Here is a 24,394-nt window from a genome sequence, read left to right as displayed (position 1 = left end):
AGAAAAAAGACATTTACGCAATCTTTTATGTAGTTAATGTTCTCACCACGCTAGTAGTTTTACTTGTAGCTTAAAAATCAATTTTTTAAGTAAAATGGGTCTGAGTACAATGTACATTGCAACTTAAGTCTAACTATCGCCTTTCTGTTCCAGTTTTGTGTAGCCCATATTGTTTAAGAGGAATAGGATAACGTTCCAGGGGTGTGAATATTTTCAGAAAAATTACTTTCCTCCCCAAAAGTTATGTTTTCACGGAGCGTCACATTTTTTTAGGGAAAATTAAATTTTCTTTAAGGGAAAATAAATTAATTTTTGTGTCAGAAGTATCAAAAAGAATGAAACAAAACTAGCCTTAAATCTCCAATTATTCATCCCCCCCCCCTAAAAATCAAAAATCATTTCCCTCTCTTCAAGGGGGGGGGGGGTAATTCTGAAAAATATACACCCCTGCAACGGTAACCACTACATTAAATGTTTTCAAAGTTTAAAATAATTCCGTGAAAACATGAAACGAGTTGGAAACTTTTTATCATCAATAATTTCATGATATATATAGAAATAAGGATGAGAAAAAAAACATAACAAATTTGGAGAAAACTTTTAAATATTTCTTTCTTTAACAAATCATTTGTGATTAATTAAAAAATTAATATCAGCTTTATTTTCATCCCTTTTAAAGAAGAAAATAAAGCTTAAAAACATCTAATTTGCGGAAGGTTTGGCAAGTTTTGACACATAGTTAAAAAAGAATGTCATTTTGTTGACGCTCAATTAATGTTACATTTGTGCTCGCATATTGATATAATTGTGAACTTTATAACTTATTAATCACATATTTAGACTTTTTGGACACTATTGTCATATTTTGATTCGTTGAGCTCCATGAATGAGACCACTAATGTAAAAAATTAGGATAAATGCTTTTATCCCTTCTAAAAATAATACACTGAAGATGATCTTTACGAAAATAAGATTGTTTAGGAACAATTTAATTGTAGATTTTTAGTTGGAAGTATTTTCAAGAAAGAAAATTTAGTTAAGTAAGTTTTAAACGAAAAGGCCAAAATCTTACGATAAAAATTTACGGACAATCAAATTTAATGGTCGTATTACGATAATCTTGATGTCAGTTTATAAAATTTGTCATCAATGAACTATAACATAGCATATTATTTTTTTTTTTAAAGACCTTGTGATAATTGCCACAAATACCACCCAAGAATACAACACCAGTCATTTTTACCAAAAAAAATATATATACATGCAGTAAGTACCCATCCTTATGTACAATTAACCCAAGCACTTATTAAAATTTGTACATATTTGTACAACAAGCTGAAAGCAAAGAAGCATATTTGCTTCATCGTTTAAAAACTAAGACTCCACAATGTTAATTAAAAATTAGAAGTTTTGAACGCTTGAATTTGAGACACCGGACTTTTAAAATATCGGGAAAACGACGAATTTATAAAATAAAAAGAAAAGCGATATTAAACCATTTCTTCAAGCGCAAAATTGTGTAATAAAGAATGCGATTTGTCCATTAAAAAAAGGGCCAGTTTGCGTGGTCATAAGTGACAATTGCGATTTTTAATTCATGTTTAGTAGAAGTAATAAATTGTTTACTTTTTAAAATATCGATTTAAAACTTACTTCGTTTAAAGTTCTGAATATTGTTTGTATTTTTTTTTCGAAGAATAATGACTAAAAACATTTACAGTCACTATAAAACAAGTTTTATTTCAGTTACACTTGGTTATTTTTAACACTATTAATTTAAATTTTATAATTAATAGTTTATATTTGAACACTTGCTAAAACGTATTTAGCATAGCTTCAATTTATTCTGTGAACCGTATTTAATCCTCTTTAATCAAGACTGTTAATCGAGATATTAATATTGAGACTGATAGATAGATTGATATGCATTCTAGTTCACATTAGTTCGAAGTTATATATCACTTGAACGTTGATGACCGTTAGGTCGACGGTCAGGCCAGGCTCCCCCACCGGGCAAACTAGCGCGCTGGTCATCTATTCTACCGCCCTGAAATAAAACCCTGGTTTAAATTAATTTTCTTACATGAGTTTTAAAACCAACCGTAATGAATGAAAAATCAACAACAAAAAATTATTTTGAACAAAAATCCTTTACGAAACTTTAAATGCATGAAAAAATGTTTTAACAAGTTTATGTCTCACTCTTGGGACAATAAACGTCGTAATAAAACTATATTTATATCATTTATCTAATAATAAAGAAACTACGGATAAAGATATCAGATATAAATAGAATTAATTGTAAAACAGCAAACAAGAACCTACAAATGGATTTCTGAAAAATGAAAATACATCGTGCATTGTTTTTTTCTAACATTTTGACTTTAAGAGGCTCAAACTTAGAAAGATATTGTATGCAATAAAGTCTTGCCCATTCATAAAACATTAAGACCAAAATATAAAATGAAAACGATTGACTAAATCGTTACCATTAATAACATATTTTGTTAAGAGTAAAAATTTATCACAATGCAATAAAAATTTTTTTTTTTAAATATGATTAACAGTAAACACTTAAGGTCCTTGTAAAGTAAAGCATTAAACACTTCAGGTCCTTGTAAAGTAAAACAGTAAACACTTCAGGTCCTTGTAAAGCCCCTTAAAAGTAAAAAAACTTGAATGTTCTGTAGTGACATTCATCCAAATCGAAACATGAATAAATTTAGGCTTAGTTCGTTTACATTCCACCCAAACACTGCAGTACACTTTTGATGCAATCAAAGCGTTCTCTAAAAATACAGTGAAGCCCATAAAACTTTGGAATATGAAGATGACATTCAAGCAATCTTAAATTGTATAATTATAAAGCAAAAGAAGCGGTAGTTTAAAAATCAACTTATTAAGTGAAATGGGTCTGTGTACGCTGCACAATTGATTTGTTCTGTATAAATTGAACTATAACTGAAGTCTAACAGTAGTCTTCCTAATTAACATTCTTTTGGGTCTCACTATAAGATATAAAATTGCTATTACCGCCAATAAAAGTTCTTAAAATTCTAATGACCGATATTTCAAGAAGATCAGGAAGTAAAAAGATGAGCTTTCAACTAACCTGGATTTTGCAGATAAGAGAGAAGAAATCCTCATCAGGGATTGTTGGAGCAGAAACTGTTTCTTCTCCTGGTAGACTCGATCTCTGATCCTCGATCCTAGTTCCTTGCATCTTCATCAGCTGCTCGAAGAATGAATCGTCCGGCAAACTATCCTTGTCCGTGGCAGCGACCGACAAGCGCTGTAGTATCTCCGGCTGCTTGGCGCGCGTAATACCTGGAAGAACGGCCCAAGGTGCTCTCTGCTCATTGAGTCTGTTAGACTGTGCTCCAGCGATCAATTCTAGAGAAAAAGGGACTTAAATCGTAGTTTCAACTGACAATAAGTTGCAAGCCTGATTCACTAGGTTGTATCTAAAAATTATGAGAAAGATATCATATATGATTATGAAGTATTTAAAAATAAAGGTAAATAAAAATTAGATGTGAATTGTATCTGTTTTGAACTCACCAACGGTTTCCTCTTTCTGTTTTGGTTTAACTCCGTTCTGTTTAGCCTGACCAGGAGCAGATTCAGGATCACAGGGTTCAGCTAGAGAACATCGTTGGTCGTCCATACGTTTACTCTGGAACCTAGGAAGACAATATTTATGTATAATAACCAAGGAACTGATTGTCGTCTTTGTTCATTCCGTAAGTTTTAAAATTCTGACTAAAAGAAAATAATGAAGACGACTAGTATTCCACCATTTTCTGCAATTACAGAAAAATCTAAAACTTTGAATTAGTGATAACCAATTTTTGTAATGAAAAATGTTAAATTTTGAACTCAAAAAAGCGAAGACCTTTCTTCGACCCCTACCTCGTGATAAAATCAAAGAGGTCTTCTTCGTCATCCAGGAGGTCAGAGACGTTCCCGGACTGGTTTCCGAGGTCACCGCCCTCTGGGTCTCGAGATTTCGAGTCCGGGGTCATTTTTATCATCTCCATCCTCTCCATTGACTTACGTCTAGCTGTCTTCGGGGATAGTTCCACATCCTGGAGAATCAGTTCAATCAATAAATCAAACAATCAATCAACAAATCAATTAATGTACCAATCAGTCAATCAATTCAATCAATCCATAAAGTACTTTTTGTAATTCTTTTTTTAAACCTACCGAGAACCCCTCAACTAAGAAAGTTATGAAGATATATTTTTCAAAAATTAATAGGCCATGAAAAGCGGAAATTGTGATATGAACTTTTAAGGCCCATTAACAGGAGAGTGGAGCACACAAAAATAGTCCAACCGGGATAGGGTAAAATCATATTTCTAAAACTATATTCATTTTTAAAATTAAGGAAATTCAAGTTAATCAAAATAATACGAGTGACTGCTTCATATTCATTTTAAAAAACTATGAGGCTTTCTTTTAAGATAAATTTTTCGCATGATGCTAATAAAGCTCACTGCCAAATTTTACTCTCTCCTCGTACATTATTTACACGGAGAAAGTGAATTGTTGCTAAAATATTCATAAAATATCGAAATATATTTTCGTTATCTTTGAAGTTTAAGATGTTTCAAGAGATAGAACTTATTGCAGTTAAAAGCAAATAATTAAACCGACTATAGAGTAAATTCATTTCAAAGGACTGTTCAGCAAATTGATGAAAGAAGACAAGTACCATCAGCAATTCTTGACGGAAAAAATTGTTGCGATACTGAAAAAAAGATAAAATTTGATACATTTTAATTTAGTTTTTATTTTCATTTGAGCACTGAAAAGCTTCGCAGAATACAATTTATAAAATTTTGAGCCAAATAATTGGGAATTAACCAAACTAATCTTTCATGGCTGCGACGCTTGGCTCTCTTGGACTCTTTTAACCTGCATGTCCTAATTTGAGATATAGGGTTCACTATTTAAACTATATACAACAAAACAAAGTACAAATAAATTATCTTTATTAAGTTAGTTTAACAAAAGTTTAACGTATCTAAGTAAAACTTGTTTGAACTAAATTGAAAACGACGTTTAAAAAGATTGCAATTTACATTGCCAAAGTTCGAGCACGTATAATTAAATAATTATTCTACATATTTACTGGAAACTGAAAAAAAAACTGAACAACACTTTAAATCTGCTGTACAATGTGGAAGTGAAATACGTATCAGAAAGAGTCAAATTCTGACGATTTCCTCCTTTCACTGCAGCAGAAACGCGCTAGTCACTTGTAAAGAGAATCTACAGTTTCCAATCGGTAAATGGAGAATCTACGACTGCAGTCCCTTTAAACTGCACAGAAGTGCAGGGTATTTTAGAACTCTAAGAACGACAAAATTTTCCAGAAGAATAAAAATGTAATCTGAATATTTATGTTTAGATATTTAGCAAATAAAACTAGATCCACACAAAGAATTCTTTTTTTACAGTCGCAATTTTATTAAGCTCGCGAATAAATAAATCAATACTCATTTTAAGTACTATCTCTATTCTTCCAAAAATGTCATGTTTTTATAAAAAATTTCATTTCAACCATGGTTAAACCTTTTAAAGCTGATTAACTCGATATTTACTGACCAATTTTAACAATTTCTAACAATTTATCTTATTATTTCCAGCCCTCCAAACAAAAATAGAAAAATTGTATAGGTCAGAATTAAGACTTTAAAAATAATTTTTTTGTTAACTATTTTCCAACACATTTAAAATTTCCTAATAGTTTTCTATTTCTTTTAGTCTTTAAACTTGTTATTAACCAACATATTCAGAGTTTGGAACTTCAGTATAGAGTATCGTTTATCTTGAATTCTTGATCTCGATATCCAATGTGAGTAATTTTAAATTTGAGGAGAAATGCATGACGATCACTGGATCAAAGAGGAATTAAATAAATCCTGAAGTCTTAAGTTAATACTGAATCACAACACAAAAGTTCTGACTTCTGAGTAATGTCCTAATTTTTTTGTTCACGTTTTTTACCTTTCTTAACTGGGAACCTTCTGGGATGCCAAGAGTCTTTCCAAGTTCTCCAAGATTCACCTAAACAGTATATTCGTAATCGTAGAAAATTAACTCAATTCTAACTAATTCGTATTGACGTATACTATCAGCTGTGTACAGTATACGGTACATAAGAGATTGAGTTTTTATATCAGATGCGTATAGCACAGTAGATTTATCAATTGCAACAATTGCGATTTATTTTATTGATAGAACTGGAGACAATATTTCAAATAACCTTCCATTAATAGTGGCATGTCCGATTCACAACGGTGCCCATTTCTGATTAAAAATAAACAAAATATCACTCTTTAACTCTCGAAATTTCAGTGAAATTTAATTTAACAGAGACAATGCAGAAAATTGTCGGAATTTAATACGTTTTATAATAGAAAATCGACAATAACTTCCTCATTTTACTCAAATAGTGGTTTAAAGGCTACAATAGTGAATCGGACGAAAGGTCACTTAAAATTAAGTTCACAGGCCATTAAAAATTAATAACAAAGACGACAATAATTTAAAGTTTAATGGTTCTCAATATATACCTGTGCTGTAGCTTGACCAACCCTGTCCCCAGTTTCCTTGGCAATCTCAAGATGCCGCGTAGCGTATTCGTACGCTTTCTCAGAGTTCCCTATAGCACTGTGGGCGTTCCCCAGAGACCAGCAGGCTCGCCCTTCTCCAACCTGCACAAAACACACAGGGGTTAGTAACAATAAAAAATGGGTAAAATCTCAAGAAATACCGCCTGGACACCCCCCCTTTAACTAAACAAGAACTTCTGCAGCTACTATCCATCTATCTTTATCTAAATGGGAGACTTGACGTGATTAGCTGACAACATGTATTCCCATTCTGTGTTTCAAAAACTGACTATATTTAATAGGAAACAATAAAATTAGAACGCATACTTGAGGCACTTATGGGAAAGCACAGATATGCGACATACTTCTATCTTAGCAAGAAACGATGGAGAACTGATAATAAATAATTACATTATTTAATCTATATAGAGTAGTAATCTCTGTTTGTCTGTTAGTTTCAAATCAAATCAAATAATATATTTTCTAAGGTAATAATTATAACAGATCTTTAAAAAAGTTTGATTTTTTGTTTCTTCAATCATAACACTCAGGAACCCCTCTACCGATTTGTCTCGAACTTTGATTGGGGTCTATGGGACACTCTGTAGAACCGTGGTAATGTTTTTTAGCTTGGTTTTATAGTTCCAAGTTGAGTTGGTGGACTTTTTTACTAAACTTAGTTTCCAGGCAAAGCTGGGTTCCTAAACTAATAGGACATAACATTTTACAAAACGTTTTAAAATTAACTATGCCTTCCTTTCAACCCATTAGAAAATATAATAAGTTTCATCTTCAAACTGCCGAGATAATAAATGACAAGAACAAAAAATGGAGCCTAAACTTATAATTCAGGTTTTAGAAATTTTTAATGATTATTCATTCAAAAATTTATTTCAATTTGGATTTTATTTCAGCAAAATTCAATACAAGTATTTGAAGACTAGGGTAATATTTTCCTTTACAATTCTTAGAAATGTTGTTGACAAGCATGATGTTAAGCAAGATATCAATCCAATATCCATTCACAGTTAAAAATTAAAAAGTGACAATACTTAAAGAAAATTAATAAAAATTCCAAAGTAGAACTATTTGCAGAACTTGAAATAAATTTGAAACATTACACATAAGAAAACTTTCGGCTCGGGACAAAATTAAATACAAAATAATCAAATAATTCTTCCATCTTTTAAATGTTATGCTAGAAAAAAACTAATCCGGAAATTATATGCAGTTTTAAATAACAACAGTAAATATAAATTTCCAGAAAAGGGAAATAACACGAATTTAAATTTATATTTTTTGTTAATTTTAAGAAATTTTTCGAAGAAATTTCAAAAATTATTAAAACCTTCGTCTCATTGAACTTTGTTTTCAAGAAAATGTACAACCTAAACTTTGTTTTTCTCTTAACCAAACCCCATCTAACAAATTTAATTTAAAGTTTGCAACATCTGCAACACCAGCTAACACAACTAATTCACTGAATCCAATAAAGGAATTCTAGAAAACATCCAGATATAATTAAATTTATAAATCAGCTAGTTGTCTTCAAACTTTTAAAGGGAAAGACCGGCTATATAACATATTTGAGCTGAGTGCAATATTAGTTTGTAATATTTAACCAGTTGTTTCAGTCAGCAGAAGAAACGTTTTTTACAATCATTTAATAACCCGGACAAAACACGTGAAGAAATTAAGTTAATAACTAATTGGCTGTTTAGGAACATGTTTCTTAAAATAAATTATCATAAACACCATAGTTGAACCGTAGAATCAATTATTTCATTGTCATCAATACCATTGCTGTTTCTATATTTTTTCCGCAGATTTCTTCAAAATGTCGATTTCATAATTAAAATAAAGAAAACCTCCAACAAGCGACCCTAGCTGAAAGAATTTGTACAAACCTGCTAGATTTCAAAATAAATTTTATTAAATCATTTTCAATGATAGAAGTTTTTTATTTTTCTTAACCTGTTAACCTGTTTGTATACATGCAACTGTAGAATAGTATTTTTTTGTCCATGTCTTTTAGGATTTTTAAATAAAACGTTTCTGCTGCTGGCTGAAACAACTGGTAAAATATTACAAACGACTTTACGCTCTTAATTTGTGTAAAAATGTCTCTTTGGTATCAAATGAATCCTAAATTTTTTTTCTACAATCCTGCATTCTCAGTTCAAATATATTACATAGCCGGACGATAATAAAATCCTAAATTAGCTGAAATTAATACTTATAAATTCACTGAAATTATATCATCAATCGGCTAAAACTTAAATTTTATATCAGCTTAGATTGTACACATTTAATCAGTTGAAATTAAAGTTAACGATCAGCTGAAATTAGATCTATAAATCCGCTGAAATTAAACTTTTCAGTCAGCTAAAATTAAAGTCATGAATAAGCTGAACTGAAATGATCTTATTTTGTATAATCAATGTGTGGGTTTATATGATAAAATTAGTTAGTTTAATTTCAGTTGGTTTAATTATTTAGTTAAAACTTAACCTCCAAATCGGTTAAAATAAAATTTTTACTATGATAAATATTGATTTCTTCATGAATCCACTAATACGTATCTATTCCACAAATTCGAAATTATTGTTAGTCGACTGTTAATCAACTAAAATTATAAATCAAGCGAAAATAAAATAATTTCACACGCCTACTGAAATAGTACTAAAATCCTTTATAATATGCAGGGTGGCTAAAACTTTTTTTTTAAATCCGCACATTTCCGTACATTTTTTTTTGAAAAAAAATCCGTACAATCCGTACAATTTTTTTCGAAAAAATCCGTACAATCCGTTCATTAGAAAAAAATCGTACAATCCGTACAATTTTTGAAAAAAAAATCCGTACAAACCGTATATCTAAGAAAAATGTAACAATTTTTAAAGAAACAAGCATCAAAATTCAATTGTTCATGTGTGAGGGTTTAAACTTCTTGCTTTTTGATCTATCTGTAAAAAAGTACCTTAATACATATTTATACAAGTAAATTAGGATGATAATAAGAGGAGAAACAAGTAAATTAGGATGATAATGAGAGGAGAAACAAGTAAATTAGGATGATAATGAGAGGAGAAACAAGTAAATTAGGATGAGAATGATAGGGAAAAAAAGTAAATTAGGATGAGAATGAAAGAAGAAACAGGATAAATACACATTTGAAATCTTAAAATCTATAAGTATGGCATTTAGTCTTTTACTTCTTTACTTCTCTTCATTGGGATGGGTTTCCTTGTTTGTTTTAGCTTTTTAAAAAACACTCATTATTTAGCAAAAATCAATATTCTCCAAAAATTATGAATGAATTCTGCTCTAATTCTATTTAAAATGCAGAAAATAAGTTAAACCAACTTCATTTTGAAGAGATTTTTTTTTAAAGTTTTCATGAAAATTTTTCTGAAATTAGTCTTAAAAAAGGTGTATTTCCAGATAGAAAATCACCTAAAAAGGAAGGCTAAAAATCCGTACAATCTGTACAATTTGAAAAAAGGTACAATCTGTACAATTTGAAAAAAAGGTACAATCCTTACAATCCATACAATTTTAGGGTTATAAAAAATCTGTACAATCCGTGCAATTCGTACATTTTGGCCACCCTGCAGTTTCAACATAAATATAAAAAGCTGTACATAAAATAAAAATAAATTTACAATGTACATAAGACCATATCGGCATAAATCGCCACCAAATACAGTGTTTTCCCAATAATATAGTAAAAAAAGACGACTTTAGGTCGTCATCATATAATCAAGTTTTACCTGCTTAATGGTCCAGTCCCAATTGCTTGAAGAAAAAGGTCAAAGTCCTTGCTACCTGTCAGAGTGTACACTCCCTCCACCAGGTCGGGGCCTGTACAGTAAATTACACAGTGTACAGGGGCACAGTAGACAGTTCATAATGTACAGTGCGCTGTGCAGTGCAGTGCATTCAGGTTAAGAGTAATTTACAGTGTAATCTTATTACATTTTAAATGTTTTATCTATGGCTCAATTTAAGTAAGCAGGGTTACCCAGTACCCACTTCAGAGACGACTGCACGGCATTGACACTGTCCGTTTCCTTGTATCTATGATTCCCTGCAACTGTAAACGACTATGTTCATGAAAGAATACGTAATTAAACTTGAAAACATCATAGTTTCAGGTCCTTTTTAACCCTGGGTAACCCTGTACATTTACCAGGGGGTCTCAGTATTTTGGCAAGACTTAATCTTCTTTTTTCTTTATCGTAACCTTCTTCTCCTTCTCCTCTTTTCTTTTCAACCTAAAACACATTCCTTTTAACCACAATCTTCTCTTTTAGATTTCTTGTTTACTTGGATAATGTCAGTTTTGAATTTATTTAAACGCAATTTTGTATTATTGCGCTCTATTCACATACGACCCTCCCCCCCCCGCAAAACTAAAGGCGTTCTTTAGAATTCAACAGCCATCAATTTCTTTCTGTGTTTATTTAGAATCGGAAAAGTGTTTTCGAATTTTAAGTTGACATCGCCATGTGTCTTGATAGGGCTGCTTCAGGGGCGTAAATCGGAATTTGTCCAGGGGAGGGGGCTCTAAAAAACGTTCTATCCAAGAGGGGCTCAGCAATCGTTGAGGACTGAAACCCCCCATGAAACCATAGTTTTCACTGATCCAGGGGGGGTAGCTGATCTACCTGTTTATCAATGGTTTGAATTAGGCTGGAAATCTTATCCAAGTTCAATAAGTCAGCAAGCTCAGATGTACTCCCTAGATAGATAGATAGATAGATAGATAGATAGATAGATAGATAGATAGATAGATAGATAGATAGATAGATAGATAGATAGATAGATAGATAGATAGATAAATAGATAGATAAATAGATAGATAAATAGATAGATAGATAGGTAGATAGATAGATAGATACCTAAATCAAGGCTAAGTTTTCGTCCCTTATTTGTATCAACCACTGAGCATTTTCTCCTAAAATAATAATAATTGACTAAAAATATGGAAAAGTGCTGAATTTCAACAATTTCCTCAATTCTGCTGCAAAACTAACTAACCACGTTTAAATTACATCTACATGTCCCTGAAGTTTACTATTATTTATGATCGTCGTACTATTCTATATTGATGATATGAAGACAACTTTGATTTCCAGTCAAGGGTATATAAAACACAATAAAACAGGCAGAAACAAACAAAAATGTAAACACACAGAAGCTGTTAATTCAATAGAAAGATATTCTTTGTTATTAAAATATTTGGGATCAATAAATTAAAATAAAATAATGTAAAATGGATTAAAATATTCAGGCTTATTTAATGTTATTTATCTTACGGGGTATATAACCCTGAAAATATACTTAAGTTGGGATGTTTTTTTTACACTTTAGTGTATTAGACATTATTACCCTAGCTAATGTCTTAAAACAATAATAGCTGAAAAACAATGATCATACACCCCTTAACTATAAAAGCTTGTTAAAGAGCTTACAATATCTATGATTCTAAAAGAGCTTAAAGGGAGTGACCGACAATGGATGGTAGTTGAACTGAAAATGTAGTAATGTGGAGACATTTTTTTATGATTCATTTGAGACTTATGAAACGTTTTAAGTATGTATAATTACTGAGCTTGAGCAAAAGTCGACGTTCAAAATCATCCATTTGGCTAGTTACGATACAGTTCAACTACCATACATTGCCGGTCACTCCCTTTAAGAAAAATGTTGTAAGGCCCAAAAAGGATTCCTGTCCTTACCTTCGCCTACAAAAGATATTTTTTTTATTTCTGGAGAAAATGAGCCTTTTTGTAGATCTATCGTGATGTAAGTTGATGTAAGTTACCTGCCCTTCCACCCCCATTGTGTTTCTGCCCCCCCCCTAAACTGTTTTCTGCCCTCCCCCCCTAATTCCCTGGGGATTACTAGAGTTTCTGATATTTTAGCCTCATAAAGGATCTTTTTGTGGGGGAAAGAGGCGTCAGGGGGAGGATGAGTGGGAGGGGGAGATGGAGGGGGATGGGGTGTTATGGAATGTTTTAGGAATGTGATATTTAACTCAAATTATCTTTTAGTTCTATTAGTTCTTTAACATGTCGTGGGGGGGGGGATATGAACATGTTTTGTACAGGATTGTAAAAATGTCTAAATGTAGTGATAATTATTCTTATTACATATTATAGAAGATCCATTTTTCTGTTTCTATTAATTAATTTTAACTATTAATTTTTAATTTTAAATGATATATTTGATATATAGAAAATATATTTTGTATGACAAATGTTAACCTGTAAAACCTAACGGAAAATAAAAATATTTAGGTTTAAAAGATAAAATTTGTGATTAATATCCTGTTTCATGATATTAAAGGTGTATAGTAATTTCAAGTTAAAAAGTTACATGCACTTTCACAGGCGCAACAATTTGGATATAAGAAATAAACTATTGTTTTCTGCAGTGTGTTTTCGGTATACATCTACATGTTCCTTAGATACTGAAACTTAATTTAAAATTATCAATTTTTAAAAGACCCTGTTGTAATTTGGGCATGCAACTTTTTTTAAATGGAGAATTCAAGGTTTTTTACTCTGTAACCTGTATCCTGTACTTTACTTTGTATCCTGTATCATGTACTCTGTATCATGTGGCAATGAGCCTGTTTCGTATATAGTCTGTATCAATGGTATCTGTATCCTGTACATTATATCCTGTATCATGAACTCTGTATCCTCAGTCCAAATGTCCAAAAGCCTGTATCCTGTATCATGTACTCTGGAAGGTGTATCGTTTACCCTGTTTTCTCTTATCGTCCATTAAACCCAGCTAGAGGTGATGTAAGAAATATTAAGTAGGTGAAGGATTAAAGCAATGTTCAAAAGAACTATTTTTCTGATTAATCAATTAATTAATCATTTACCTGAAATCTTCCAATTCTCTGTACGGACTGAGCGAGCAGCTTTTCCTTGCTGCTGCTCTTCTTTGCTGCTCCTTTGTTCTTGGTTCCATTTCGCAGCTTCCTTCCTTCTCCTCCTCTTCTCTCATATTTTCATCTTCCTCCCTAACCTCTAGATCCTCCTGAAGAATATTTTTATTAAATTAAACTTAAAGCATTAAAAATAATTTAACCAAAGCTGGGATCTTTTGTAATGAATACCCATAATACCGATCGCTTGATCTCGATATCCAAGTGCACACTTTTGAATTAAAATGAGCATCTGCTTGTCCACTTTATTTTTGATATCCCTACTATCTACTTTTTGCACTTCATGGAATATCGAATAAAGATTAAATTAATCTATTATAGCAAAGAAAAGCTTTAGATAATCAAGCATTGATCTCGATATTCACAATACAAGAGTTCACACCTAAAATAGTGTAAACTCTCATGATGGAGTACAAGGAATATAGGTTTTGACTTAGGTATCTCTTTTATCATGTTATCATGTTATCAACAATATAAACAAAATAAACAATGTTAACTCCTCAGGTCGGCAAATATGAACCAAAGCGAAGCAGTTGAACTAATCATAGATGTTTTAACTACTAACCGTGTGCCACCAACTTTAACCATTGAAATGTTGTTGAATTTGATCTCGGTGACACAAAAATATTTGAACCAATTACGATTAGTTCTAAACTAATTACTTGTTGCCAATAAATTTCTATTTCAGTTTTTTCTATTTCTAATTTTTGTTTGAGTTTAAGATATGAGGGGTAGACTGGTAGAGGCCCCCCCCCCGGTACACACTCTAAACATACACACAGGGTTACCCACAAAGGATGAGACTTCAGAGACGATTGTACGGAATTTGTTAAGTTCATTTTCTTGTATTCAGAGTTCCTTGTAGGCCAAAGCTTGCCTAATGCCTAATTAATCATTTAGTAAACCTTTAGAATATTCAATTGAATGCAGAAACCAAAAATCAAGCTTCAAATCTCACATTTTTAGAGTTTTGGGTCGTCTTTACAATCTCATCCTTTGTGGGTAACTCTGTATGTAATTAACATTTAGAAAATCCTGTGTACACCCTGCCAAATATCTCACCAGGTTTTCATTAATTCTGTTTAGCTGCACTAGAACCCTGGACAACCTTTTCTCTCGCATTGCTCTGCAAACAAGGAAATTTAATCTGAGAGGGACTGGTCGCGTTTTATAAGTGGCTCTCTAATTTAATCTGAGAGGGACTGGTCGCGTTTTATAAGTGGTTCTCTAATTTCATGAGTAATGTACTCACGATTATTTTTTAAGCCTTTTTCTGATAAAAAGTATTGAAGGCATCTTTGTTTCCTATCAGAAAATTGAAAAAAATTCATTGTGGTTTATTCAAGAGTAAATACAAAATATGTTGTTGTTCAGATAACGCTTTAAAAAATACAATTTTGAGTTGAAAATGAAAATCGGAAAATAAACTTTAATATTTCTCAAAATTCGATTTCAGTTTTTAAATCAGTATTTCAATTAAGTCAATATTTCAAGCCAGTGTTTCAAGTTAGTATTCCAAGTCAGTATTCCAAGTCAGCATTTTAAGTAAGTATTTTAAGTCATTATTTCAAGTCAATTTTTTAAGTTAGTATTCCAAGTCGTCAGTATTACAAGTCAGTATTCCAAGTCAATATTTAAAGTTAGTATTCCAAGTCAGTTTTACGAGTCAGTATAGTATTCCAAGTTAGTATTCCAAGTCAGTATTCCAAGTCAGTATTCCAAGTCAGTATTTCAAGTCAGTATTTCGAGTCAGTATTTCAAGTTAGAATTCCAATTCAGTATTTTTAAGTCATTAATTCAAGTCAGTATTTCAAGTTAGTATTCCAAGTCGTCAGTATTACAAGTCAGTTACCAAGTTAGTATTCCAAGTCAGTATTCCAAGTCAATATTCCATGTCAGTATTCCAAGCCAGTATTCAAAGTCAGTATTCCAAGTCATTATCTCAAGTTAGTATTCCAAGTCAGTATTCCAAGTCAGTATTCTAAGTCAGTATTTCAAGTCAGTAGTTCGAGTCAGTATTTCAAGTCAGTATTCCAAGTTAGTATTTCAGTCAGTATTCCAAATCAGTTTTCCAAGTTGATATTCAAAGTCAGTACTCCAAGTCATTACTCACCTTTTGAAAGTGCCAGCACAGCCTGTAAGACAATTGTGACCAGGTGCACCGTGTGCTAAAAGATAAGAATTATCAAATATGTTCTCTTTGGGGGACAACCCAGCCCTCAACCCCCCCCCCTTCCCCCTTTTTAGAATGGTAAGTTAACTTCGCAAAAACAATATGAAATTTTGAGATACGTCTCTTGCCTTTGTTCGCTGCTTATATAGCATAACAAAATTGTACACAGGCGGTTAACCACCCCAGTCAATTCTTCAATTTTGTTACTCATCCCTTAGTCTTATTCCCTTTTCTTTATGCAATTTATTGTTAAATCATTTTTCTTTCACTGAAAACTCCGGTTAATTTGAAGTACCGTTCCGACTTATAGGCATTTGAAGTAAGTCGTACAGTATACATACAACGGAAAGTACGTATAATGGGACAATATACACCTAATGAACCATGAATATTCAGCACAAATGCAATAAATATATGGGCTTTGTGAATTTCATGAAAAATGTTTAACTCTAAGTTTTATATTTAATCCTATTTTTATGGATTAATATTTAGCTACACATGCAGAACGCAGGACGTGGTGAATTTGATTATTCTTTGCAATACGTGAGGAGTAAGAGGGGGGAGCATGAGGGGTATAGTAAAATAGATTATCAAGTACAATAGGTGGCAACAGAGAAATGGACGAATTATATGCAACGTCACAAGTGTCAAATATAACAAGGAAAACGAAATGTTCTCACATTAGTTGACATGTTTTCTAAGATTAAATAAAAAAGTATAAAAACAGAAAATAAAGAACACATAAAATTGTACAAATTTTTTGGAAGATAATCACTTTTTATCTAAAATTACCACTATTATTAATAATTATGTCAGACACAAAAACTGTATTGACACTTGTGACGTCAGAATACAGATGTACTGAGAGTGTACAAATTTTACGTTGCCATCTATTGAGAATCTATTTGATCTGCACCATTTTTTAGCATTACAGGGTGTAAAGAAAATTTAGTTCGGTTCAAGAAATTTCTTTTTTTAAATTATAAAGTGTGCTTTTTACCTGGTGGTGCACCACCAGGGTCTCTAGATTCAACCATCATATTTTTCTAAGAAATATCTAGCAAATACACAAATATGAGAGATATCTATCTATCTGCTTTATCATAATAAGCATCAAAAGATTGAATTATTAATAAACATTGAGTAAAAAAAACTTTATGAAAATTGAAAGTAGATTTATCTAACACTTCTCTTGAAGCGTGGCAAAATATTTTTTTCGTCTCAGAAAGTATAAATGAGAAAGATAAAAATTTCAACAATTCGAATTTGCAACGGACTGAATTCCTTTGGATAAATTTTTTAACACAGCAGAGAATTTAAAGAAAAAATTATAAAAATGAACAGTTACGACTCATGATGATAGTTTTATTAAACCAACACTTTTAACAGTTTCAGGTAAACTAAAAGTGTTTCTGAATCTGCGCTTATTGCTTCCAACATCTCGGCACCTGTTCCCTTTCCGCTCTGATCGGCGCGCTACCCGGGCGCCGAGAAATAATGCGGGAAATTCCTTTCCGTCTGATTCAGAAAACTAGAAATATTTGATTGAATCGCATATTTGCAGGCTAACTCACAAAGGAAGAGACTTTAAAGGAACAGTGGGTGTAGTTTCATGTCTCCCTCAATTTAAAGGAACAGTGGGTGTAGTTTCATGTCTCCCTCTATTTAAAGGAACAGTGGGTGTAGTTTCATGTCTCCCTCTATTTAAAGGAACTGTGGGTGTAGTTTCATGTCTCCCTCTACTTAAAGGGACTTTGGGCGTAGTTTTATGTCTCCCTCTATTTAAAGGAACTGTGGGTGTAGTTTCATGTCTCCCTCTATTTAAAGGAACTGTGGGTGTAATTTCATGTCTCCTTCTATTTAAAATAGAGTGACATGTGCTACTTACCACAGTACTCTTTAAACCCTTTAAATCTCTATTTAAGTAACTTTAAGGAAGATATTGGGTTTTTTACCTAAAAAGTGTAGAATTATGTTTTAAACATATTGAATGAATATTTTCTAAGAACTGGAGCATATCTAAGGTCACAACTGTGAATTGAAAATTAAAAGTGTTTAAATTTTCGTGAATGTTTTTATCAAATATTTGTAGAGAACGGACTTAATTTCAAGATATTTCACATGATTAATCCGGGAATTAATTGGATCAAAACTCCACGAAAATTAAAAAGTTTCGAACATTTAATATAGTTCCATTTCCTGTCGAGATTTGGGAGAGAAAAAAAACGTAAAAATTATTTAGCCCTGAAATCTTTGGGTTAAAATACTCGTAATTTGATGGGATGAGATATTAATGGCCGTTTAAACGCATTTTATAACATTACTTTTCCTAATAAATTTAAAGAAAGGTGTGGGGGGGGGGGGGAGTATTTCCTGATTTCTAAATGTTTACAAACAAACTGAAAAGAATTCGGCATTGACCCCCATTCAGAAAATTAATTAGAAATTTCTACAAATCCGAATGCATTTAATTTGATGAAATCTGGGGTCATTGCAGATTTTTATGCACAATCTTGGACACAACTTGATTTTTTTTGGAAAACTCATTTCGGCTTCGCCCATTTCATGTTTCATATTTATGGAGAGAGGTGTCAAAATTAAAAATATGATGCCCCCCCCCCCCCATCAAAAATGATGGATATCAAAAGTTTACATCATCAGCATAAAAGATTTTATTTGCAGAGATAAATTAAATATTTTGTTTTAAATCTGAATCCTTAAAAGAGGTCTTTTTGCATCAAATAAATTTGTGGGACTTTTAAACTTAAACTTAAAGGTTATGAATTTGGGGAATACACTTTTTGAAAGTACATATATGGGCAATCTTGTTTATTTTCATAATTTTGATCATCTTTTACTTTTTGTTCATCTTTTTTACCTTGTTCATCCTGAGATGGAATTTAAAGAATTTAAGCCGCGGTTTAAATCCGCCAAAACCCGGTTTAAATTAAGCGCCGGTTTAAATCTTGAAACATTTGATACAATTTTAAGTGGAACCAACCATATTTAAACCGCGGCTTAAATTTAAACCGCCGCTCAAATTCTAAAATTCGGCCGCTGTTCATCTTGATAATTTTTTCAGCTTTTTCATCAATTGTTCAACTTGTTCATAATGTTCATACATCAATTTGGGGGAACAGTTTGTTAAAAATAAACAAAGGCTATCTTTTTAATTTTCATAATTTTGTTCATCTTATTCATCCTGTTCATCTTCTTCATCTTATTCATCTTATTCTTCTTATTTATCTTATTCATCTTGTTCATCTTATTCATCTTATTCATCTTATTCATCTTATTTATCTTATTTATCTTATTCATCTTGTTCATCTTATTTATCTTATTCATCTTATTCATCTTATTCATCTTATTTATCTTATTCATCTTGTTTATCTTGTTCATCTTATTTATCTTGCTCATCTTATTCATCTTGGTCATCTTATTAATCTTATTCATCTTGATCTTCTTATTCATCTTGATCTTCTTATTCATCTTATTCATCTTGATCTTCTTATTCATCTTATTTATCTTGCTCATCTTAATTATCTTGTTAATCTTATTCATTTTATTCATCATATTAATCTTATTCATCTTGTTAATCTAGCTCATAAATAACTATGTCAAACCTGTATTGAGATTAACCTAACCTAACTTGTAAATAACTACGTAAAACTAGTAATTATGCATTTTAACTTATCCTGTACCATATAACTCAAAATATACGTTAGTTGGAATAATACTTCACTTGATTACGGTGTAGGAGTAATCCATCCTTGTGTAGAGAACAAGACGGATCTGAGTTGTTTCTTAGTTAATAGACATAGACTAGTAAAATACAGAGAGTATAGTATCCAGATTGATACATCCCAGGGTATTATTGTGGGCCAAGCAGTTCTACGACAGTTTGTACCTAATACCTATGCAATACATTCTGAAGTCGTATCCAGATTGATACTGACTGAGTATATTGATAGAATGAGAGAGTTCTAGATCAATCTGCACCTAGGTGATATTGCTTTATACTACAGAGTCTACAGAGGTTGTGTCTGGATTGATATAAACCAAGTATATTGAGGGAACGGATAGTTCTAGATCATTCTGTACCTAGGTGATATTGCTGCAGACCACAGATTCTACAGAGGTTGTAACTAGATTGATACCATCCAAGTATATTGAGGCAACGGATAGTTCTAGAGCAGTCTGTACCTTGGCAATACAGACTATGTTGTTCTAGTAGGAGTTCTACGGAGGTTGTATCTGGATTGATAGGTACTGACGGATATGGAGCTAGTATCCAGATTGATACTGACGGATATGGAGCTAGTATCCAGATTGATACTGACGGATATGGAGCTAGTATCCAGAATGGAGCTAGTATCCAGATTGATACTGACGGATATGGAGCTAGTATCCAGATTGATACTGACGGATATGGAGCTAGTATCCAGATTGATACTGACAAAGGAACATTGTTTTGAGAAGGCATTTACTACATTCATTTTATTCATCATATGTTTTGTGAATTTTATACATTTGTTTATCTTATACATTTTTCACATCATACTAATCTTACTAATCATGTAAATAATGTTCATCTTATTCATTTTGATCATTAAGTTCATCTGTTCGTCTGGTTTATCTGTTCTTCTCATGTTCATCTGTTCGTCTCTTGTTCATCTGTTCGTCTGGTTTATCTGTTCGTCTCTTGTTCATCTGTTCGCTAACATGCATTATTAGCGTGTTTCTGAATGTATTTCCTAAACGAAGGAGACCTATATTCCTGTTCACACTTCTAGCAAACTAAGAGTAATTACATATATAAATTATGAAGTAGAGATAAAATCAAAATTTCAGCTCTTTCTTTTGTAAAACTTATTTTAAGGCTGTTTTCTGTAAAAAGTTTAATAAAATAATAAATGCGTCAGCCTTGTATTTTTTTATTTAAAGAAATATGTTCTTAATCAGGGCATAATACAACCCAGACAGAACTGTGATGTCATTTGCCAACTATGAGCGTTAAACATAAATCAAAACTGCGCAGATTGATTCTTTGCGCAGATGATACAGAGTGAGCGATTCAAGTTAGATCAATAAAGAAAGAATAAACTTTAATGGCACCATTTTTAACCAGGCCAAATAAACAAAATTTAACATTATTTAACAACAATTATGCAGAGTCTATATAGTAAAAGAAGACGCACATTCTGGCCGTACTATTATTATTAGTATTAAGATTTATTTTCACAAATATAACTGATACAATATTGTGTAGAATTGTAAAAAAACAAGTCAAATAAAATAATTCTAAAAATTAAGTTCTAATTTCACAAACGTTCTATTTCAAAGTAATCTATAGTCAGCTTTTTAAAAAATCAAATCATTTTCATGAGTATATTCAACATGTTGATTCAGTAAAATGTAAAAACGTTCGAAATTATGTATAACAAATCAGCATATAATAAACTATTCAAACATATAGACTTTTCCAGCCATGATAAAGGATGTATATTGTATACCCATTCTCGAGGTTTCTGGTAAATGAAGAACACTTTAAAGTGTTTTATACATACATCGCATCACTATGGTTTCAGAAGTAGTAAATATTTCCATTTAGTATATAGCGCTGATATATATTCTAATTGGATGATGAGATAGATAGAAAGATAGATGTTACCGCTATGCAATTTCTATTGGTTCAGAATAAAAACCAAACACATGACTGAAGACCTGATTGGATCAAGCGCTAATGGACTCGGCATACAAGAGTGCAGCTTTATTTATAAAGTACTTTCATATGTTTCATACTCCAAGGACCGCCTATCCATCTTAATTTTGAATCTCAGGTCAATTAAAAATAATTTCACAAATTCCTAGAATTCTGATCCACGCCCATTCATTCATCATTGTGAAAAGACACAATTTTAGAAAGCGAATTTATTTTGCAATTTAGTTTAATTTAAACAAAACTATAGCTGATTATTCGTCATTGCCCGTGGAATTATGAAAATCAACCGATACAGAAAACGACCTTCTTTAAGTTTAAACGGTTAATCTTAGAGATAAGCTACATATATTCATTCGTTACCCAGAGAGAGGGAAATGTAACATTTCTTATTTTAGTTATGTCTCTTTTGGTGTCATGCAAGGTAGTTTTATGTATGGGATTGAACAACATCGTTTCTTTCTTATTTTAAGTGCAAATTACTGAAATTGGAAAAATATGCAAGAAAGAATTCGGTCGCCATGAGCCTTTATTTATACCTCAGATCCGCAGTATTTGCCAAATAACATCTGAACCGCGCAAAACAAGATCCGAATCTTGTTTTTCTTTCCCAAAAGCCCCGCAAAACAATCTCCAAATCTCATATTTCTACCTCCTGTAGTTCTTGGTTCTGGAGGTGACAAGTGGGGTTCATGGCAGCCACCCCCCCACCCCTCCCCTGCAAGCATATCCCTGCATTAAAGTCAATTTGCGAATATGTCACCTTATCGGCATTGAAGCAAGGCGTATCTGGTATTTTTGCGGCTTTCTTTGACATTGCACTTCTTGAATTGCATTTATTGCCTTTAATGAGGTAAAAAAAAAACTAGCAAAGGGATTTTAATTTTAATTATTTCAAGTTTAACAAGACACAAGAATTTAAGTTCTCTAAAGGGGAAGGTTAAAAGTCAAAGGGAGGGTTTACAAAAATAAAAGGGGGTATAAAGGTTGATAACTTATCCTAGTTGTAAAGAGTCCCGCCCCCTCTTACAAATCAGATGCCTTTAGTGGGGCGCTGCCCCCTGCCTACCCCTAAATAAGCTCTATATTAGGTAATGTTTATTTAGTTAAAGGAAAAGAAGATTTACGCAAAATAAAAAGTAAAAGCTGTAAATTGCATTTTTGATTTTGTGCACTAAACATATGTATTACTGAGAGTTTCTTAGCAAATTAAAAAGGGCAGAAAGTTGCTCATTGGTTGGAGGCCGAGGATCTGATTGGATTGGAGGATCAGGTGCGGTTAAAGGATCTGGATCAATTGCAGGATCAGGTTTAAACCTAAATCTTCGGTTCCATATATAAAATACTATTTATTGCAGAATATAAATGTAGAACTAGATCACTGTACTAAAGAGTTTCCTTAAACTTTTAACCATATTTACTCTAAAGGAAAAGTCCAACGGCAAATTTATTTCTACGTCTAATATTATAATAGAACGCTCTAGAATACTTGTGATTTAAATTAATCCATTTTAATTTTTTTGCAACCCCTCTTTGAGATGGAGAATAAACTGGGAAAGACAAAGATAAACCAATGGCCAATTTACCTTATTCAATGTTACCATATAGGTACAACTATAAGTCGTATCTATCTATTCTATCTACACTGCTCTGGTAAAGCGTAACCATAGTGTGACTATGGTTCTACCTATGGCAGTACGTCTAAGAAATCGGCCACAAGTTTATCCCACATTGTAAAGTGTTGATTCAAGGGAGAAGAGTTGAGTACTAGAGGAGCGGGGAAAGGCAGGCGGCCATGAACCACCACTATTTTTTCTCCTGGGCCACATATTTGCTTTTTTTCTCTTCCGGCAGCCATGAGCCACCACTACTTCCTCTTCCATACCACCAAATTTGACTCTTCCGGGCAAAACTACTTTTTTAGATGATTTATATTAATGGCCTTTAAAGTGTGATTTTCAAAGGCCGTACCTTGGGTTTCTAATATTCCGGGGGGAAAATTCAATTTAGGAACTGGAATGATCCGAAACATTTTTCCGTAAACTGGAATTCCAGGATAAATCCGGATGAAATGACAACCAGAATTTTTTTTTCATTTTTCGGAATTGAAACTGAAAAAATTCTGTTTTCAATTCAATAAACAAGAAAAATTTCTGGATTTCATTCCATAAATCAGAAAAAATGCAGATTCCATCCCAAAAACGAACAAATTTCCGGGTTCCAATTCGCAAACCGGACATTTTTCATCCAACATGACAACTAAATGGTTGAGGTTCGTTTCTACCAGTCTACATAATGTGACCCAACCCGTGTTTCCTAAAAACCATATAATATAATATAATTTATGAATTTGTGTAAAAATCCTAAAAAATTCTTGTTTCAATAATATGTAAACTACAGATTATCCATGCATTTTAGTATTTACTTTAAAATGGCCCATTGGCTTAGAAACCCTAAGCAGTACCTTTAATGAAGAAAAATTATTATTGAGTTTACATTACATTTAGCTCAATCAATAAGACCATGAAAGTCCAATTTGTCAAATATTTTGCAATATTTTAATAGTGCAAAGAGAGATATGTTGCAAATATGCTGCAAAATGTTTTTCTATAAATATATCAAGTTCAAGAGAAATTTAATAAAATCAAATTAAATTTAATTTGTGCAGATACAGGGTGTCTCAGGAAACTTAACAGTCGCAAGACGACTCGTGAAGGTCATCTTTGATCTTTCAAATAATTTGCGGTATTTATTTATAAACCAAAGTTTTAAAGTATATGTTTAATGTTTATAAAGTTTACAACCACAAAATAAGCAAAATTTCCAAAATGTTGTCTGCAATTTTTGTGCTTTTAATAATATCAGAGTTATGAAGAGTTTTGTTCAGATTTCGACAAACAATGACAATA

The 24,394-nt window shown here is 32.0% G+C and overlaps 2 protein-coding genes across 2 annotated transcripts; both read right to left on the bottom strand.

The window, feature by feature from the left end:
• Positions 1 to 686: 686 nt before the first annotated feature.
• LOC111701991 (G-protein-signaling modulator 2) lies at positions 687 to 7,349 on the bottom strand. Its single transcript, XM_023473504.1, has 7 exons — positions 7,298 to 7,349; positions 6,588 to 6,775; positions 6,019 to 6,078; positions 3,913 to 4,088; positions 3,562 to 3,683; positions 3,113 to 3,393; positions 687 to 2,047 (listed from the first exon to the last, which is right to left on the bottom strand). The coding sequence occupies exons 1-7, from the start codon at positions 7,347 to 7,349 to the stop codon at positions 1,952 to 1,954; spliced, it is 975 nt and encodes a 324-aa protein (XP_023329272.1). The 3' UTR covers positions 687 to 1,951.
• Positions 7,350 to 10,379: 3,030 nt separating this feature from the next.
• On the bottom strand, positions 10,380 to 16,869 carry LOC111702001 (uncharacterized). Its single transcript, XM_023473519.1, has 8 exons — positions 16,767 to 16,869; positions 15,707 to 15,761; positions 14,656 to 14,719; positions 13,528 to 13,685; positions 11,531 to 11,586; positions 11,297 to 11,370; positions 10,819 to 10,903; positions 10,380 to 10,490 (listed from the first exon to the last, which is right to left on the bottom strand). Exons 1-8 carry the CDS (start codon positions 16,804 to 16,806, stop codon positions 10,396 to 10,398), a joined length of 627 nt encoding a protein of 208 aa, XP_023329287.1. The 5' UTR covers positions 16,807 to 16,869; the 3' UTR covers positions 10,380 to 10,395.
• Positions 16,870 to 24,394: the final 7,525 nt, after the last annotated feature.

Source organism: Eurytemora carolleeae, unplaced genomic scaffold (assembly GCF_000591075.1).
Source record: "Eurytemora carolleeae unplaced genomic scaffold, Eaff_2.0 scaffold433, whole genome shotgun sequence".
NCBI lineage: Eukaryota > Metazoa > Arthropoda > Copepoda > Calanoida > Temoridae > Eurytemora > Eurytemora carolleeae.
This window is presented reverse-complemented; position numbering and strand designations above follow the sequence as displayed.

What these genes read in the sequence shown, in the direction of transcription:
- LOC111701991 (XM_023473504.1), bottom strand. Translation starts at nt 7,349, where the DNA reads ATGTTATGTCCTATTAGTTTAGGAACCCAGCTTTGCCTGGAAACTAAG. An exon ending in AAGGTTCCCAGTTAAGAAAG is followed by an intron (nt 4,089 to 6,018) that starts GTAAAAAACGTG and finishes CTGATTCTCCAG; the next exon opens with GATGTGGAACTATCCCCGAA. An exon ending in ACAGAAAGAGGAAACCGTTG is followed by an intron (nt 3,394 to 3,561) that starts GTGAGTTCAAAA and finishes CTTTTTCTCTAG; the next exon opens with AATTGATCGCTGGAGCACAG.
- LOC111702001 (XM_023473519.1), bottom strand. Translation starts at nt 16,806, where the DNA reads ATGATGGTTGAATCTAGAGACCCTGGTGGTGCACCACCAG. An exon ending in TTCAAACCATTGATAAACAG is followed by an intron (nt 10,904 to 11,296) that starts GTAGATCAGCTA and finishes AATGTGTTTTAG; the next exon opens with GTTGAAAAGAAAAGAGGAGA. An exon ending in CAAAATACTGAGACCCCCTG is followed by an intron (nt 10,491 to 10,818) that starts GTAAATGTACAG and finishes TTTACTGTACAG; the next exon opens with GCCCCGACCTGGTGGAGGGA.